At 37.8% G+C, this 19,701-nt stretch overlaps 1 protein-coding gene across 1 annotated transcript in view; it reads left to right on the top strand.

The window, feature by feature from the left end:
• Window positions 1–19,701, top strand: part of MAN1A2 (mannosidase alpha class 1A member 2) — a 140,399-nt gene that overhangs the window by 116,056 nt on the left and 4,642 nt on the right. The window contains exons 10-12 of the mRNA XM_084501186.1: window positions 5,996–6,215; window positions 11,050–11,222; window positions 18,363–18,478. Of these exons, the coding sequence (XP_084357312.1) occupies window positions 5,996–6,215; window positions 11,050–11,222; window positions 18,363–18,478 (509 nt within the window). The remainder of the gene's footprint in view (window positions 1–5,995; window positions 6,216–11,049; window positions 11,223–18,362; window positions 18,479–19,701) is intronic.

The raw sequence follows: 19,701 nt of genomic DNA, 5'->3' as shown, positions 1-19,701 counted from the left end.
TTTTATTAGAAACAGCTCTAACAACTCTAAGATGTGCAGAATGGCCAAATTATTTTTATCCAGTGTTCAAAAACATTTGAGGAGTTGAAGACCTGAATTGTTTTAATCTTCAAATTATTTTCTCAAGTGTTCAATGCTATATTCAATATTCATCCTGTAAAATGTAATCCATACCCATTCCTTGTTCTATAGGTCTTTTGTAATATGATGTTGCTTCCTCTCACAATTCAAGTAGTGTCTGTCCAAGCAGACCAGTAAAGGCAGTTCAGTGGGAGTTTTCGGGGCCTTTTTGTGGTGACTCTAAGCTTTATGTTGCCCAGCTGTTATTTCTTGAGTTTTCCCATACACAGCCATCTTTTGTCAGACTTACTTGTACCCATATATACCCATGTGTCTAATCTACAGTTAAGAAGAGTAGAGAGTAATAAAGCTAGATTAAGTCTAGTTAGCTATGATGCCAACAGCAGCAGGGATTGTGTGATCTTGTCCGCATGCAAATTCATATTTGGTGTCAAACTTGTTCTGTGCTTTGTGCATGCCATGTTTCTTTCAACACAAGCTTTGAAAGCTTAGTTTTAGTGCAGGCAGTTTCCCGAAACAAAATCCTTGTTCTTGGAGTTCTGAAAATTCACATTTAAAAAAGTATATAATAAAATTCCAGTTCAAATTGTTTTGAAACTGTAATGTGTCTTATTTCTGACCTGAAATTGGCTAAGCTTTGGCTTTCAGCTACTTGATTTTTTTCCCCTTATTTTAAAGGGCTATCAACTATAATGTAGCTGGTTACTGACAAAGGTATGATGGGCATGCTCTTCCAAAACAGATATATGATTTCCTTTCATCTCACAACATAAAGCAGGCTTTGAATTATTTCTCAAGCTCTTTCCTAAGTATTTTCCAATGTTGTAAGTGTGTGGAGGCAAGAATTGGATATTTAGTTTCTGTAATGGTTCTACTAATGTGTCATCACCCAATTTCTTCTCAGCTTCTTGTCTTTGCCCAGCCAAGAGCTGTTTGCACTTTTAACCTTTGTAAGACACTGTCATCCATTCTCCAGTTGATTTTACTCTGAAGCTGGTTATAGTATTTTTGATTTACTGCTTTCCTGCTATTGTGATTTACATTCCCAATTCCTCAATGTGCAACCTTATACTTATCTCTGCTAAAACATGATTGTTCAGGTGAAACCCATTTTATCACTTGCTCTGAATGAATTTACAGGGCTGACTTTTCCTTTATCATTATCTATAGCTCCATCAATTTTTGTGTCTTCTGCAATTTTTTTTAGCATTTCTTCTCTTGCAGACTATCGGTAGATATGCTGCCTATCATTGATTAAAATATCCTTGCAAAATAGTGATTGGATGAAAAATTTTCACAATTTTTTATTTTATGTTGATCTGTTCTAGAAGGCCAGTTTTTAATCTGTTTCATATGTGCTGCCTTGATTTTTTTTAGGACTAATATTTTGTACAATACCAAGAACTATACTAATACTCCTCATGATATCAGCATGAAATTGTCAATCAAATGCTTAATTTTTTCAAGCTACATTACTAATTTTACATGGTTCTTTCATTAATCTTTTTAAATACTGTTACAGCATCAGCTATTTCCCAGTCCTTTTAAACTTTGCTGGCTTTCCAGTGTTTGCTTAAGTCAACAGTCAACTTGCATAAGTTCAAAGCAGTAGCTGAATTCCTTCAGTAGTCTTAGATGTAGTGTGTTGGGTCCTGTGGGGTTAAAAATGTTTTTTTTAGCAGTTGGCATATGGTTACTCTTGAAATATTTTATTCTGACTCAAATTTATTATGGTGGGCACTTGAAAATTAGAGAATATAAACTTCCTCTTTGATTCTCTGCACTGTAAGCCCAATCTCAAATGTTTTGCATGGGCAAATCTCCATCCCTGGAGATACGGCAAAGCAAATTTGGTACTGGAGAAAAGGATGGTGTGGACAGGAGGGAGAAAGAGCTGAGCTGCTTCTGCTTCTCATGTGATATGACCTGTAGTGCATCGGAATGTTTCCTTTTTGGCTTTCTCTCAGACAACACCACCCACGTGCATTTGAGTTTGCATGAAACATACTGATTTACACATTTTGGAACATCCTTCTGGATCAGGGTTTGTGTTTATCTGAAGTCCTACTTGACACCGAAAGATATGTGCAAAGAATCAGAGTAGAATTTGTTTTACATAATTGCATATTGAATTTTAAATGAAAATCTCAAAATATTTCCAGAGCCCATTCCCTTACTGTTCTTTGATTGTTGCCCGTATCATAGGTCTTCCTTCATAGCTGACAATTTTACTTTGATTTTCAAAATGTTGAGCAAAATCTTATTGTCATTTATGCAAGCAGAAGGGTGAAAGTGTAAAATAGATTCTTCCTACTCATAGTACAGAACTGGAAATGTTCTCAGCACCCACCAGACAAAAAGAAGGTATCTGTCCTGCCACACTTTACTCCCTTAGCTTGTATAAAAGGGAAAGTAGAAGATATACCACCACACCCTCCATCTCAAGTCTTGCAGTAGACAGTGGCATGCCATTCCTTGGAGATACTAATAGGAAGAAGATGACAGCACCTGTTTTTCAGATGTTCTGATTCCCAATCCATGGCATATACAGCCTCAGTTTGCTCTGAGTGCTCTAATCTGTTAGACTTAGAAAACTGATCCGTGTTCTTTGTTATTGCACAGCATTAGATAGCCAAAAGAAGGATCCAGCAGTGTTCAACTATCAGAATATAGCAAATACTGCTGCAAGACAGCTCAGAAAATGCAATTTTTATGTAATCATTGAATCACAGAAAGTATGAACATCAAAGACAACATTGTATTCATATCTCAGACTATTATTTCTGGAATTTAAATACTAAGTAAACTCTTCCATCAGTTAATCTCACATTTCTGATGTGAAATAAGTTTTCTTTGGGAGCTTAAGTACACATGTACAGTCTAGTGCATGTCATCATGGTCAAGCTGGATGCCGTTGCTTTACAGTACGTCTTGGATTGCTCTGTGGCCCCAGCCATCCAACCCAGGGTACAAATGTCAAATCTTTTCCAACTTTCTCAAGATTTCCTATCCACTAGGAGCAGTGCTCTTTGTCAAGCAGTGTTCTTTGTCAATTACTCTAAATACTAATTGTCCTTTTTATTCAGTAGATTGTTGCATGATGCAGTATATTAAGAGGTTTGCATTTATTTTCTTTTTGAGGATGCTTCCTTTGCTACTTTTTTAAGATGGTACTTAATTACTAACTGGCTAACAGAACTGGATTTTCAGATTTCAAATACTATACTCTATACATGAGACAGTCGTGTTCAAGTTCAGAACGGACTCTGTTCAGAAGAGGGTTACATGGCAGCTACATGATGTTCTTCAGTCAAATTCTGAGAGGAAGTCTGGCTCTCCACAGCAATTGTGTTCCCCTGAAAATGCACCTGCAACCATTTACTCCTCAACAGTTACGAAATTGCTGAAAGATCAATTCAAAAAAATTTTGGAAAAAAAGTGTTCTTCCAGTAAATAAATAAACCAAACCCATTTAAGTCTTCTTGTTACTCATTGCAAAAAGTGGCTACCTCTAAAAAGAACTCCAAGTTTTATGTACCATATAGTCAAAAAAAATCTCATCAATTTTGTCCAAGATAACTGAATCAATGGAGCTAACACTATATTTTAATATCATCTTCAGTGGCATAATTTTTAGCAGCTTCAGTCTTTCCTATAGCAGTGCTTTCAAGACAAATGAGGCTTGTATAGTTAACTACATCAGGCGTCCCAGCAGTAGAAGCCACAGTATTGTAGTAGTCCTCAATATCAATTTGAATGATAGTTTCACAACCACTCTGGCAGCTGTCTAAGACTTAGTAGTTTCTTCTCTGTCAGTTATTACTGCATTCTTTTCACTAGATCCTGCCACAAGCACACACTTCAGATCTGTCAGTGGTGTTAGTGAAGAAGTGAAGCCAACGGGAATTCAGATCAACGCTTGTCTTTCATTACTTTGAGAATACGTGGGCTCAACAGATTATAGTAGTGAACTTTACCATCTAAATGATGTCTCAGTCCTGAGGACAAGTAAGGAGCAGGGCCCGACTGACAACAGTAGTCATCTCCCTGCAGTTTACTGGATTGGCTTTGATGCATTCACTTTGACCATGTGGGGACTACAAGATCTGCACTGGCTGTGTGGCTGAGGTGTAGATTCCCATCATTATAATCATTCAGAAAAGTTGCTGCAAGCACTACAGCATCTCAAGTCAAGAAGATACTCAGAAAACAAAGTACACATACAACTATTTCCAATTAGTATTTATATTATCATCTTCCCCAGGCTCCTAATCCTAAGAATTCTTTTTTTTTTTTTTCTGATAATAATTTCAATAATTCTGTCGTGCTTTTGTGTGTTTTGTTGTTGCTGCTTTTTATTTCCTTTTTTTTTCTTTGGTTTTTTTTTTTTGTTTGTTTGTTTGTTTTTTGTTTTTCCATTGGGGTACAGTTGAAGAAAAATTTAGAAGACTGTCAGATGCTATTTCAGAATGTGGATGGAGGACTACTGTCAAATTTTGCTGGGTTCAGTACAGCTGCTTTGACAGCCTTGTAGTACTTCAGCACTGCCTTAACTTTTTTTTTACTTTTTTTTTTTTTTTTTAATTTGGAATATCTACTGTCACAGCTATTTCACTGTTTAGTTTTAAATCTGCAAACTATGTATCTGCTGCCTCAGTCTGTGTGGTAACAACCTGTATGGCTAGCACTGGCTAGATATCAGTGATACAACTGTGTGAAGCAGACTTGACCTCCACATCCAAGATAATCACTGCAGTTGTATGCAAGATCCTGTGTGTGGTCTCAGTATATCACATTTCAGTGCAAAATACAGTTGTGCACCTTTAGGGTGTAATTTATTGTAGGCATCAGAAAAGTAGTGGAAAGGAGTAAATGTTCACTTCTGTAGTAGATCTTGGGGATGGGAGGGAGAGTAGTAAATGCCTTTTTAATGGCACTTTAATCCTTCAACTCTAATCAGCCTTGGAGTACTCTGACCAGTACTTTCATGCACTTTAAAGGAAGTTGTGAACCCAGCAGATGGTTATGTGTGGAAGTACAAAAGAAATTTCTGGAAAGAAGGTAGGAAAAATGTCTCCATGGTAAAAAAAATAATTACAATGGACTCAAACTGTCATGTAACTAGAAAGTTGTTACAAGAAAAAAGGTATAATGTTAAAGAGAATAAGTACTGCAGTAGATGATAGAGATTATCAACCTCTTTGAAAGAGGCTTAAGTAAATGTGTTTTTCCATGTATTTTGCAAACTTTGGAAAGTTACTGTTCTCCAAACAGTACCAAAAGAGTACTGTTTTATAAGTCACAATAAACAATGTATATTGATACAAATGTGCAAAGAAAAAACAGCTGTAACTTCATCTGTTAATAATAGTGCTTTTTGTGAACACCAATTCTAACCTTCACCCATTCTTTACTTGTTTGCAATCAGAAGGCTGCTGTGGAGAAGCTAAAAGGTGGCTGGAGGATTCCTGTTACTTTCTGTTAAAGGCTGACTGAGAGTACAAGTGGTTCATTTACATATATTGCTGACCAAAAGCATCCAGTTTGGATGTGTTTTCTGAGTACACACAGATTTCACAGTAGAACATTTATTTACTTCTCAGAGCTAACAGGTAGACAAACAGCCATGTGAGCCATAAAACGTGATGAATTCTCAGATAAAATTGCAGTGTCATCTGTGTTTTGACTTCCCTGTGACTGGTCTCAGTAGCATTGTTTAGCAAGTAGGGTATTTTTTAATGTTCATTGAAATTGTATTCTTACAGCTGTTTATTCCTGTAGTGCTCAGAAGTGAGTTTGGCAAAAGAAAAAGATATTTACTTTTTGAAAACAGTATTTTATTCTTTAAAGTAGCGTTAGTATGTAAAACTTGCATTTAAAACAGTTTTTGAAAGTTTTCTCAATCTTCTTGTAGGCCATAGAAAAACATCTCATCAGAAAGTCCAATGGAGGACTGACCTTCATTGGGGAGTGGAAGAATGGGCACCTTGAAAGAAAGATGGGCCATTTGACCTGTTTTGCAGGGGGAATGTTTGCCCTTGGAGCAGATGGTTCCCGAGATGACAAAGCTGGACATTACTTGCAGCTTGGAGCTGAAATTGCACATACTTGTCATGAATCATATGACAGAACAAGTAAGATGCATTGCTAATCTAGTTATTTCAGTAGTTGAAATGCAGAAAACATTGAAGTTTTTTTTAAGAGTTGTTATGGACCTGTTCCTTGTCTAATATTGTTTTTAATACCAATGTAATTTTCTTAACACCCATGTGTTTACTCTGATCTCCACCATGGTAAGTAAATGCAAAAACCAGACTTTTTATAGTTCTCTCCTGTATGTTTATCCCTATCTTTGCATCAGTTGGCAAGGATATGCTATGTGGGTGCAGGGAGGAAGGAGTATGTGTGAACTCTTGTCCTCCCAGATATGTAGGGCAGTTTCTCATTTCATACATACCATTTTTACGGTTACGTAGGATGAGAAATTTGTAAATGCCTTTTTTTTGTTTGTTTGTTTTAGTAGTAGTACATTATGGGTAAGTACAATTAAACGTGAGAGGATGGAGATTACTAAATTGTGAGATGACCAAAGACCTGACTAAGGAGGAGGCAGTGTCACCATTGGGCTGGATATTTCTCCATTAAGTCTTTTGGACCAGATTTTCTTTTGTCTTAAATAGTGGCCTTGAGGCATAAAGTTGGATAGTGCTGATTGTTCTTACTGTGGCCAAAAAATCAAAGAAACGGTTAAAACAGAAGAGTCTCAGAATAAGGAACAGGAAGACCTTGAGGACTGACTGTCAGAAAGAAAAAGTTACTACAAAAAGGCGGGGGCCTGTTCTGTAAACGGGAAGTTGAAAAATGCCAGTGCAGCCCTAGTCTGTATAAGGTAAAGAATTTTCTAAAGAGATAAGTGAACATTAACACTGTGTTAGAAGACATGTATAATTTGTCATCCAGAATACTCTGTACAAATCTGAATTTTGAAGCAGAAAGAATGCAGAGAATGACCAACAGAATGATGAGAGTGACAGAGCTTTTATTTTACAGTAGGAAAATAAGAGACGTTGGCCTGCTCATATGAGAAAAATAATGACGAAGAAGGGAATACATTTGTTGTCATATCAAGGGATAAACACTGAAAATAAATAGAGCTATTTTAAGACACAAGCAACACAGTTATACCAAGAACAAGAATTGTATGCTCACCATGAATGAATGTAGGCTAGAAATTGTAAATGGCCTTGTGGGTCCATCACAGAAGCTTCTGAAATATCTTGCTAGAAGAAGTAATGGGAACTAAAACTCCAAGGAGTTTTAAGATGTGAATTCGTGTATCTATTCACAAGGATTACATAGTGTCATTGTATCATCACTTGTAATTTTAACAAATGCAATTTGATAGTTAGGAGAGATACTTTCATCGGTGTAGTAATAGCATAAAGAAAAAGAAAAAAAATATATGAGTAGGCTTAAGCCTACAGCCTATTGCACCTACCTGTCTTGCTGGGTCAAACAAAGTTTCAGTCTCAGCCCACAGGGTTCTGTCTCTGCCTTATTACATAACACTGTTAGTTGGCAATTGCTGCTATTTTAGTCAGGATTAATCAATGTGAAGATGCATTTTTTTCATAGGAGCAGATGTGGAGGAAGGATGAGACCCCATTTTGGAGTTAAAAGATTATTTACACTCATACGTATACTCAGTTCTGGTTGGTGATAGAGGAGAACATTCCATCTGCACAGAGAAGAGGACTTCTGTCTCTTGATTTCAGGGATGCCTTATTCCACTTCTCAGTCAAAACATATGACAGGAGATAGTTATATTTTGTGGTAGATGTAGACCAATTCCAGTTCAAAAGCCAGTTTGTTGACCTTTGTACAGATCTGAGTTTTTTCACATGGAACCTGGCCATCATAGTAACCCAACTCCAGTAAAAGTGTTTTCTTTTATTACCCTAGGGGACTGATTATTAAAAAACTGGTTAATCATTTCATTCAAGTTAGCTTTGGGCAGTTAAACTATGTTGAGACCCTGCTATTTTTTGGGACCAAATCTGAAGTCACTTGCAGACCTACCCCTAGAGAAAAATTTGCTGTCCTATGCATGTTGCATTCTCAAGTTGAGTGCAGGTCTCTTTGTCCAAATACAAGGTGGTCTGTCTACATGACAGCCTTCTCCTACATGGCTTAATCCTTCTAGATGTTACTACAACCTTTGTACTGTCTTTCCCACCAGATTGCATTCTCTTAGCACTTAAGTTACCCTTTTCATCTCTCACGATGCTGTCTGCTCCACAGTGCTGATTAGGACAGAGGAGTTGGAAAGTCTGTGCAGCTTTTCCTGTTGTACTTCTGTGGACATCATTTCCCAATGACAATTAGGATCTCATGTAATCAGTGATGGGCTTATGCAGGGGCTTGGTCACTCCAAAAATCTGATTCACCTGTCAAGGTTCTGCAGGAATATCTGGGGGAAGACTTAAGACTCCTGAGTTGTAACCTGTAAAATTGACTGGGAATACCCTGAGAAGCTCAGGCTCTTGCTATGGCTCTAGGAAAATCCCTGTAGATTCTGTTCAAGCTGAGGATCGGTCTAGCAGTCCTTGTGGGATGCCTTTCTAATTCACCAGCTGGAGGAAGCTGATGGTCTTTGGAAGATACAGCCATGATTCTGATCTGCCTCTGAGTCAGTAATACTTCCTGAGTCCCACATACTCTTGTGATGTGTAATCCCCACATGCCTCTGTTTCATAACTACTATGCTTTTGTTCTGTAGTATAACCTATTGATAGATTATTGCTGCAGTCATCCTGTATCTCCCATCCTTTGACAAGAGATTTTGAGATTTTTCTGCAGTGAGGTATGCAGTTTGAAGAGAAGATAGTGAGAATTAAAGATGCAAGACATGCTTTGATCCGTATGGGCATGTACTGGCACAACACAAGGGGTCATAATGCTGTCAGTGGGCTTTGGTAAGGCTAAAATTTTCATTTATTCATGCTGCTAGGTTTGTCAAAGTTTAAGCTTGTGTGTGGACTGCACACCTTGAAGTATTCTGGTTACGGGGGATTAGTTCTGTTTTACATGCTTGTACCATTGAGAGACATGGCAAAGGCATAGAATAACTAGTAACATGGAAGCCATAAATGGTAGTGAAAAAAAGATGTCCAACGAAACAAAAGGAACAGAAATACCACTACGAAATCGAACTGAATAATTTACTTTCCTAGGTATTGTAGAGATTAAATTAATAATAACTTGTATAGGTGGCAGAAAGTGATGATTTACAGCACACAGTATGTTAGAAAAATATACCATCACTTATACATAAGAATTTTCTCACCCATTAGCTAATAGTTCATAAAGTATTGATTACAGAGAGGTTATTTTATGATGAAGCTTCTTGCACATATTTAAAGTTTCTGACAAGACCTCCTCTCAGACTCTGGGTATAGCAGTAGGTGTTCTTTTAAGTGTGACAGCACCAATGCAGAATAAATCCAATGAATAAGATTTCAGCTGAGACATTGTTAAGATATGACCAGATGCTGTCTCTGTCCCAAGACTCACAGAAGGCAGCTAAACGTGGAATAATGATTACTTGTTTTTATAAGTGTAAAATAACAATGTACCTTGATGGAATTGTTCAGAAAGTCTCAAACAAAAGTATCTTGAAGAACTTATGTAGTCCCAAAACTGGGACTGTAGCTCCCATCTCTGGGCCCAGCCATCCAGTTTTTAACCCAGCAAAGAGTGTGCCAGTCCAAGCCCTGGGCTGCCAGCTTCTCCAGGAGAAGACTGTGTCAAAGGCTTTGCTGAAGTCTAGGTAGACTACATCAAACGCCTTCCCCTCATCCACCAGGCGGGTCACCCAGTCATAGAAGGAGATTAGGTTGGTTGGGCAGGACTTGCCTTTCATGAACCCACACTCACTGGGCCTGATCCCATGGTTGTCTTGCACATGTTGCGTGATTGCACTCAGGATGATCTGTTCCATAATTTTCCCTGGCACTGAGGTCAGGCTGACAGGCCTGTAGTTCCCCAGATTCTCCTTATGAGTCTTCTTATAGATGGGCATCACATTAGCAAGTCTCTACTCATCTGGGACCTCTCTGACCACGACTGCTGATAGATGATAGAAAGCGGCTCAGCAATCGCGTCTGCCACCTCCCTTCCCTCAGCACCCTTGGGTGGATCCCATCTGGCTCCATGGACTTGTGACAGTCCAGGTTGTAGCTGTGTAATTAAAAATGTGTGGAGCTGCAACTTCATAGCATGGGAAGTATTTCTAAAGGTACATCCCTTTTAAACAAGTAGTCCTACAGATGCTGGCACAGTACTATTACATCTTCCTTTAAGGACAGAAATGGCAAATCTCTCAGTTCAGAGATTCATTTTCAGGTGTGACTAAGTTTGCATTGACTTATTTGAAACCCTTTACTTGAGGATCGCATTTTGAAGCACATCAGTTATGGTGGTGTGACAGCACTTCCCTAGACCAAGAGAGTTTGAATAAGATGCCAGTTATATGTGATGGTGACACCTGTTTTTGTTCTAAGATCTTTTCCAGCTGTGCTGGGTGGGATCAAAGGACATTAAAACCTCTGGTGACCCTTTTTGTTTCTTTTGCTTATGAAGAACTAATGTCAGCCACTTTAATTTTATCCTATAATTGAATGTATTAGTGTGTTTATATTCTCAGTGATTCATTAGTTTTCAGGAGGATTACTCTACTCTTGTCAAGATAGGTATTTTTCTCACAGGAATTGGATAAATTATTCATAAGAAAAATTAAAGGCCTCAACAATAGGAAATATTTATGAGCCTGCTTAAAGACAAGCTCGTTTCTGCTTCTCTCACATGCTTTGGATGTAGCAGACTCATATCCACCCTTCCTGTAAAGATTTATAAGGAATACATTTCTTTCTCTTTTTTTTTTTTTTTTTTTTTTTCCTTTCTCTGCAGCCTTAAAGCTGGGTCCAGAAGCATTCAAATTTGACGGTGGTGTAGAGGCGGTGGCAGTGCGGCAGAACGAGAAGTACTATATCCTAAGACCAGAGGTGATTGAGACCTACTGGTATATGTGGAGATTCACCCACGATCCCAAGTACAGGCAGTGGGGCTGGGAGGCAACACAGGTAACTGTATTAATTATCTGTCACTAAATTAATTCAACCTATTTTCCTTTTGTAGCCACTTTCATCCAGTGGTACTGATATCCAGAAACACTTCAAGGGGTAATTGATTTTTACGGGTTCCAGTAAATCAGGGTATATATGGAGGTGCATGGTTTGTCCCTGTTTTGCAAATGCCAAAAGAGCTTCACAGATGAGACATGTTCAGCATTATATATCTGATGAGTTTTAGGTCTGAAATTAGAATCCATTGGTCATGACTCCTACTATGAACAGTGGTCCACAGCCCCCAGGAGAGGTAATTTATCCTGGGAAATGAAAGCATATTATATATAACTTTACTAAATACATGTTAGCACTTTGTTTAGATTAAAAGACACTGCTGTCCTTAAGATTTCTTCTTGGTCTGTTATTAAAACTCAAGTGGTAGCACAGCTGTTCTCAGACGGTTTGTAGACCAAATAGCATATACATGTGGGTTGATATCATGGCTTTTTCTTATCATAGTTGTCTGAATGGAAGGAAATAAAATTGCCAGTCAATTTAAATTTACTCAATTATAATGAAAAAATACAGCATCACAAGAAGTAGACCATAAAGTGAATAAGCAATGGCACATAAGGCAGAATTTAAAAACGGTTGCTAAGGTAATTCAGAAATTGTTGCTCCCTTATATGCCTGCTTCACTGAGTTTAAATCTGGTCATTGTATATCTTAAACAAATGCCTGAGCTTGAAAATGCTCTTGAGTCTCTCTTATTGGAAATGCTTACACTGTTCTACACAAACAGAGATTCACTAAAAATCCTAATCTCTGTGCGTGTAGCCTTCCCTCATTCATCCTTTGCACATAGATATCTGATAGTTATAGCCTGTAGGCTAGCTATATGAATAACTGGGCTTCATTTTCAAATTAAAATGTAATATTCTAATCATAAAAATTATTTGTAATCTCCAAAGGTTTCTCATTTTGAATGCTTCTCAGAACTGAACTGTGAGCCTTTTCTGGTCTCTTGTTTCTCACTGGTTCCACCTGCTGGTCTCTACCGGGGTCATGCAAAGCTAATTCACTGTTCAAACAGTTTTCTGGTCCTCTTCAAGATCTGAGTGGACAGTGGACTACTGCAGCAACTCTGCTTTCCTACTGTAGCTCCACCAGTCTTTGGAAACAGCTCAAATCCAGTTTCAGAGATCAGAATAAACATTAAAGATAACAAGAAACTAATAAAGTATTTTGACTACAGCCAGGCAGATGAGATGAGGGAAGAACCAAGGAAGAGAAGAATCAAGAGCCCGGAGAAACATTTTTCTGCAGGTCAAAACCAGTTTAGCTCAAGGGGCAAGAAACCCAGAAAAAGTACTTGGAGCAAGAGGAGGTCTGTTGGGAAGTCTGTATTCACAAGGTCAAAGACAGTTAAGGAAGGTTCAGGATATTTTAACTCAGCTCATCCCTGTCCTTCCTCAGTGCAGTTACAATAATGTAGAAGAATCCTAATATTTTAAGATTCTCTCTTAGTTTTGGTTAGGTTTTGCTTTGTAGACTGTTTTGTTAAAACCAACATCATGTTGTTCTGCAGAGAGGTTCCACATTTGTCAGATTTGTATTCCAGAATCCATTGCCGCTATCTGTAAAACATCAAACATTGAGTCATATCTTCCCTTCTGCTTGAACTAAAAACGTTTCTAATATGACAAAGAAATGGATTTAGTAACCTACTCCTTGCCAGTGTGTGTGCAACAAATGCCTGCTGATCTAACACCAGCTTCTGTCAGAAGCTCTGGCTGGGTGATCCAAGATGGGATTAAAGCATTTATATTAGGTTAAAGAATGCAAATGCAAATTTTTCAGGCCAAACCCTCTATGTCAATCACAATGCAAAGCATGTTTTTGGATTGCATTCATTCAGTTTTCTCCATCTGCCTTCATGTCTTGGCTCCCCCTGGTGTTTTCAAACCAAACCCTTCCTCCCTCCTCCCCTGTCCTCAGTTTTCTATTTGTACAGGGCTAGGATTTTATTTTATCCCACATCACCTGCATTGAAGTTGTGTAAATTAAGCACCCCATGTGCTTAACTGCATCTGTCCTTACAGAGTATCTTTTTCTGCTTACTTATTCAACAAAGAGTTTCTTAATCCAACATACTCGTAGAGTATTTTTGAACTCTTCATAAGTGGTTTTGCATGCCCCTCCATCCCACAATTAGTTTTTCTTTCCCCCACTGTCATACTAACACAGGAGTCTGGGAAGCTTTTTGCTCCCCAGAATTTTTTATTCCCTACATATAGATAGTAAGTTCTTATGTTTAGTCCTCACACCTACTCACTACTTTCCCTTCTTCTCTGACACATGCATTTCCGGCTGTGCTTATTCCTCCATTTATAAATAAAGAATTACCTCATATAACACGTAGGATGTGCTCTTTTGTAACAGACTGTATTCACTTTCCTGATGCTTTTTGACCACAGAAACATACTATGAAATCTGTAGTACAGACTTCTTATGATGAATGGTATTTTCTTGCTCTGAATTCTAATAGATCCTTGACACTTCAGGGGAAAATTAATTTTGTTTCAGAATTTGAAATGGTCTTTTTTTTTTTAGCATTGAACCTAATGTTTGATGACTGATTTCTTGCTGGTCTCCCTTGTCTGCTTCTTTGAACGGATGAAAAAATCCCTACCCAAATTGATTTGAGTTAGTTCACCAATATGTTAGAAACCTGTTTCTCTCATTGTAAAAACTCTTCAGAGTTGGTCCAGAGTACACTTTAGAACTGCCTGGCTTTTTTAGGTATACCCCATTACTCAGGTTTATTAGTACTCTCAGCCCAGATCTCTCCCTGCTTTTTATCAGTGAGAATTGCACAAAAGACTGGATTTTGTGTGTTTACATATTTTCAAACTGTCTTTTCATTATCTATTTCCCTGACAGCTTCTTATTGGCTTTTTATTTCACTAATGACAGCTTCTTATTGGTTTTTATTATCTATGTATTTGGACCGAATTTGGGCATTTTAGTACTAATGTGGTTTTGCCAAGGCGTGCTTTGTCATCTTTTCATCCAGTGGAAGCTGGATCTAGATTCTAACAGCAATCCGGAATCACTGGAACTGTGTCTCTATCTCTTCACTAATAAAAAGGCTAATTCTCCCTAATACTAGCACTATAGGCAAAATTGATCCCAATTGTACTGGGCCAGCCAAAGTGGATGATGGTATGCTGGGTATTTGCATGAACTTTTACTGAAATATGTGTGCAAGATATCCAGAGTAAATACAGAAGATGACTAAAATCCTTTTTAGGCTAGTAACTTGAAACCAGTAAGAGCCACAGCCTCACAATAGACATGTAAAGCCAATTAGTAATCTAAGCTGTATGAGTAAATGTCTTTGCTGAGGACTTGCATGTGTGTCTCAGCAGGGTTGTACCAGGGAGGTAGTGGAGTTCATTTGCAGTTCTTACTTACAGTGAAAGAAATATACAAGATCTCATGTTTGGGCTAACTTAAAAGGCAGACTGAGGATGAACAGTAAGTTGGGATGGAAGATCTATAGGTCTCTACTTAGTGAAGTGAAGTAGACAGAAAACAGCCAGGCATAAGACAATAGGCAAAGGTGCTGCTGGTAGTGGAAAGGCTGGAGGTGCTAGAGAATGAAACATGGATTCGCAATTCAGGGTTTGGAAGCTGTGAGTACCACAGGAGTGTTTTGGGAGGTAAGCTGATTAAAAACCTGGCAGAGATCTGGGAACATGTTAGCACAGTCAAGAAGAGCCACACGTGCAACCACAGTTCCTCTGAGGGAATTAGGATCTGATCTAGAGGCAACTACAATTTTACTTCAAAAGAACCTAGATCCACTCTGACCTCCTTGTATGTCACAGGCCCCAAGATTTCATTTTGAATCATTTTTGAGCCCAGAGTTAAGTATTTAGCAAGAGTACAATATTACATATTTTTCTTTTCTATTCTTGATTTGAATAAGGGGAAGTGGAAAATCCACTTCCTTTGGTAGTTTGTTCCATTATTTAATTAGTTGTAATATTAAAAATATCTGTTTTATTTCCCATTTGAATTTATATAGTTCCAGTTGTCAACCATTGGATTTTCCTATGACTTCCTCTACCATATTAAAATGTGTTTTATTACCCCATGTTTTCTTTCCAGACTTTTCACAGATTGTAACAAACCTACTACAGGGTTGTTTTAAAAGGCTAAACAAATTGTACTGTCTCCTGCTGTTTACTGCTGTTTACACTTTCTCCAAACACCTGCACCCACCTCAGTTGTTAATCATCCTTTTTTAGAAATTAATTCTGAAACTGCATATTTCAGTTTTTGTCTTCACCCACAGCCCTGTGCAAAATTAAAACTATATGCTTGCTACTGTTTGCTGTCTCTGTGTGTATGCCTGCTACAACATCATAGTAGGAATTCATACTCAGTTATCTCTTTTGGCCGCTGAATTCTTTTAAGTATCTACTTTCCAGACTAGTCTGCAATTACACAGCCTTTATTTCTATATATAGGATTTTGTACCTGGACATATGAAACTTGTTTTGTGTGGGTTCCAGTTACTGCCAGATTACACTGACTGCTGTTACTCCCCTATGTCATTTTTGCTAGCAGCAGTGTTGCAGTGATTGATAAAATTTAAGACCATTCCTTGTGAATCTTTGAAAAGCAGCCCAATTTGGTAATGAGTTTACATTGCCAGATCATTCTTAGAGCACTGTTGGCCATTTTTTAATTAAGATAATTATATTGATATAGTATAGTGCTGTTTTCTTCTTATCATAATGTGTTCTGGTACCATGTCAATTGCTTTAGAAATGTTTGTTTTATTACACTTTTGCAGTTTCCTTTATCTGCCACTTTGTAGACCTTAAAGAATGAAATCAAGCTTGCAGAGAAAATTGTTTTCTGTTAAACCATGCTGATTGGTGTCAATTGCCCTCTTGTTCTTTTTTTATTTATTTATTTATTTTTATTTTTTTTTTACTTGGGTTTCCACAACTGCTTGGGATTTAGGTATGTCATCCTAAAATTATCCAGTCAGCCTGCCAGAGCTTTGTAATAGTAGCATTCCCTTGATACTCTTCCAGTCCTCTAGGACTTCCCTGAATTCCAGGGTGCAACAAAAATTAGAATCATTTTGTCAAGGAAATTTATCTTGAGTGAAAGAGTATCTAGGTAGCAAACCAGATGCCTGTGCGCCAAGTACTTTGAGACCTGTGTAAAGATAAAACACTGCAAATTTCAAGTGGCTTTTAAGCAGCTTGTCTTCAGCACCAAACTCTTCAGTGTCCTGAAGTACTGTATGCCTCTGAATCAAGGCCAGTTCATTCACCCTTACTTGGTTGAATAGATATTTAATAGTCTTCTGGTGAATTTTTTCCATTACAGTTCTTTACTACTACAAGCATGAGACCTTCTACGAGCGTTTTGACCTTTATTCATACATATCACACCTGCCTAGCAGCTCACTGAATTTGTAAGGAGGAATTGACAAGTGGTTCCATAAACAGCATGTGCATTACTTCTTCAGAAGTATAACACACAATTTTTTTTTCCTTTCCTTTTTTTTTTGTCTCCCCCCCCTTCCCACGTGCCTTTAGCTGCCATGCAATAGCCAGCATGACTTGTGATGTGCAAGAGTACTTGAAGAGATTGTCATGGGTGTGGGTGCTCTTTAGTTACACATACACCTTCTTATCCAGACTGTAGAGAGAACTTGGGTCAACCTATGTCCCACATGTGAATAGTCTCAGTGTCGCCCTATACTGCAGCAGTAACCCGATCTGAAAAGAATTCATCCATACACTTTCTTCTTGTGTCAAGGCTCAAGTCCCAGCAAAAAAAAAAGGAGTTTTTCCAACCAAAATTGGAGACAGCTCCACTTGAGATGAGGAAATACAGAAAGAATTAGACTTTGCCAAGAAAGACAAGAAATTTGGTGTCATGCAGAAAGAAACTTCATGCAAACTAATGGACCAAATTATACATGTAGATTACTAAACTACGGGTAGCTGTGTTCAGTAGTTGTTAATGACAGACATCCTGAGCCAGTTTCCTTCATCACTGTGCATTTTCTGACCCTGCATTAATCTATTAAAAGAGTTCATGTCTGCTGAGGAAGCATCACCAAAATAGTGGGGAAGCACAGATTATCTGTGAATCATTTCAGAGTCATTTATTTGGGGCTGGTTTTAATGGCTGATATCCTTGCATGTTTTAAGTCCTGAGTATGAGGCAAATGATTGAAAGCATAGGCAAGAGGTGCTCTGCACTACTGATAGTTTCTTCCCAGTCTCCTCCTCTTTGAATAGGCTTTTTGCAGTACTGTGTTGGAACTGATTAGCTAGGTGGTTTGTGAACCAAGGATCCATTGGCCCCTTTCTGCATGGAAAGTTTATGGATTTAAACTTTATGCTTTAAAGATAAAATGCTCTTCTGCAGGCCAGCACACAAATTGACCTGAGTTTCAGCTGTATAAAGGGGAAACAGAGAAAAGCATATATAGGAGATGGAAATGTGGGGAGAAAGCAGCGGCTGGAAGAGTTTACAAGATGAAATGAAAAGTCCCTAAATATGAACAATATTCAATTCCTATTTTCAATAAGTCACAAAGACAAATTACTAGTTACAGAGTTCCTATAACTTTTCAGATTCTTCCAGCTGCAAAATCCAGGATGTTTTTTATCTCCCTACACTCCCCAGACCACATACTACCTTGGTTGAGAGACAAATGTTCTACATAGTGTTACCTATGACAAGACATAGCAGCTCAGTCTAAAAAAAGTCAGCAAAAGTGTACTGAGGCCATGTCTTCCCACTAATATCAGCCAACAGGGAATACCTAGGAAATAACATATTCTTCCCCAGATACCATTTTAGCTTCTAGTGTTTTGCCAAATGTGGTGTCTTTTGTATTTTTGTATTTTTGTACGTGTCCATGTGTCCAGTCCTTTTTTTTCCCATCTGTCATAAACTTTTAACATCTACGATATCCTCTGACATAAGATTTGTGACAGAATTATGCAGCTTGGAAAAGTCCTGCCTATTTTTTTGATCAAGTCTTATATTTCAGTGTGTTCACATTTTGTTATACAATTGATTTTATTTTCTTTAATATTTTTTTTGCAGGCCATCGACAAGTATTGCCGAGTCAGTGGTGGCTTTTCTGGTGTCAAGGATGTCTATTCCTCATCTCCTACATATGATGATGTACAGCAGAGCTTTTTCCTTGCTGAAACTTTGAAGTAAGCTGTCTTCACTCTTCTGCCTGTAAAAGCCAGTATCTAAATTCCAGAAGAATATGTTGACTTAAATAATCTGTTGTCTTGTCAGGGCGGTTTGGGCATTCTTTTATTCCCAGCTTTAGGTCCAAGGCCAGCCTATTTTCCCAGCAGAAAATACAGGTAGAATTTCCCATGCAAGAAGCTTATGCTGAGGGAGCTTTCATTTTTAAGACTTCAGTGTGATTTCTGGCATCACAATAGAGGACAGATATCTCCCTTTTAAGAGATTCCATTTGCAAAAGACATTTTTAGATACACTGACTTGACATACTCTGTTACTGTAGAACCTGTTTTTCCTGTGTGTGTCACTGCAAGGGAATAAATGGGGAAAAAGATTTCCTCCATGCCCTTGGATTATTTTTCTGTATTTCTCCTATAGCATATTTTTCTAGAATGCTTTTTGTTGTAAGCAAGAATACCAGGCATATTTTATAATCTTTCATGTACTTCATATTTTAGAATCTTTTAAATATTCTTCAATCAAGTTGAGTCTGCAGGACACCTGTAGTCTGTTGCACAGAGGTTAACGTACTCTGTTGCATATTGGGTTCAACGTATAGTTCAAAGCTTCTTTTTGATTCATAATTTAAAAAAAAAAAAATCTATTCAGTACTAGAATATGCTATAATCTTTAAGTTACAGAGACAGTAAGAAAATATAATACAATAAGAAAAATGTGTAAAGATAAGAAAGATAAGAATATGTCATGGAGACATTAAGAGATCAGTTTTTAAAACAGCAAGTTTATCATGACTACTCATCTCTTCCATCAATGATGTGACCAGCTATCAAGAGCACTCTTTTGTCATGCAGCTGTGATCATGCTGGAGTTTTGCCTATAAAGCAATATCTCCAAACGTGTGACAGTTTCTTGACAGTCACATCAGTGAATTTGGTAATTCAGTTCTGGCATTGGAATCTACCAAGGTTCCTGTGTAGGTTACCTCACTGAAACCTTGTGAATTGTCTACCTTCGGGAGAAAAGGGTGTGAGTTGGCTATATTCCCTACCCCTTTTTTCCTCCTGTATAACATTTTGCAGAATATTTTTGTTTGTTAATTTCATGGAATTAACCAGAAGACACTTTTGGCCTTTGAATGAGGCCAGATCTGCTATTAGTTGTTGTTGTCTCTGGTTATATATCTGTGCCACTTTCTGCCAACATGTGTTGGAAGGGATGATAC

This window comes from Aythya ferina, assembly GCF_964211825.1.
Source record: "Aythya ferina genome assembly, chromosome: 1".
NCBI lineage: Eukaryota > Metazoa > Chordata > Aves > Anseriformes > Anatidae > Aythya > Aythya ferina.
The sequence above is the reverse complement of the archived record's forward strand: the minus strand, read 5'-3'. Positions and strand labels throughout refer to the sequence as shown.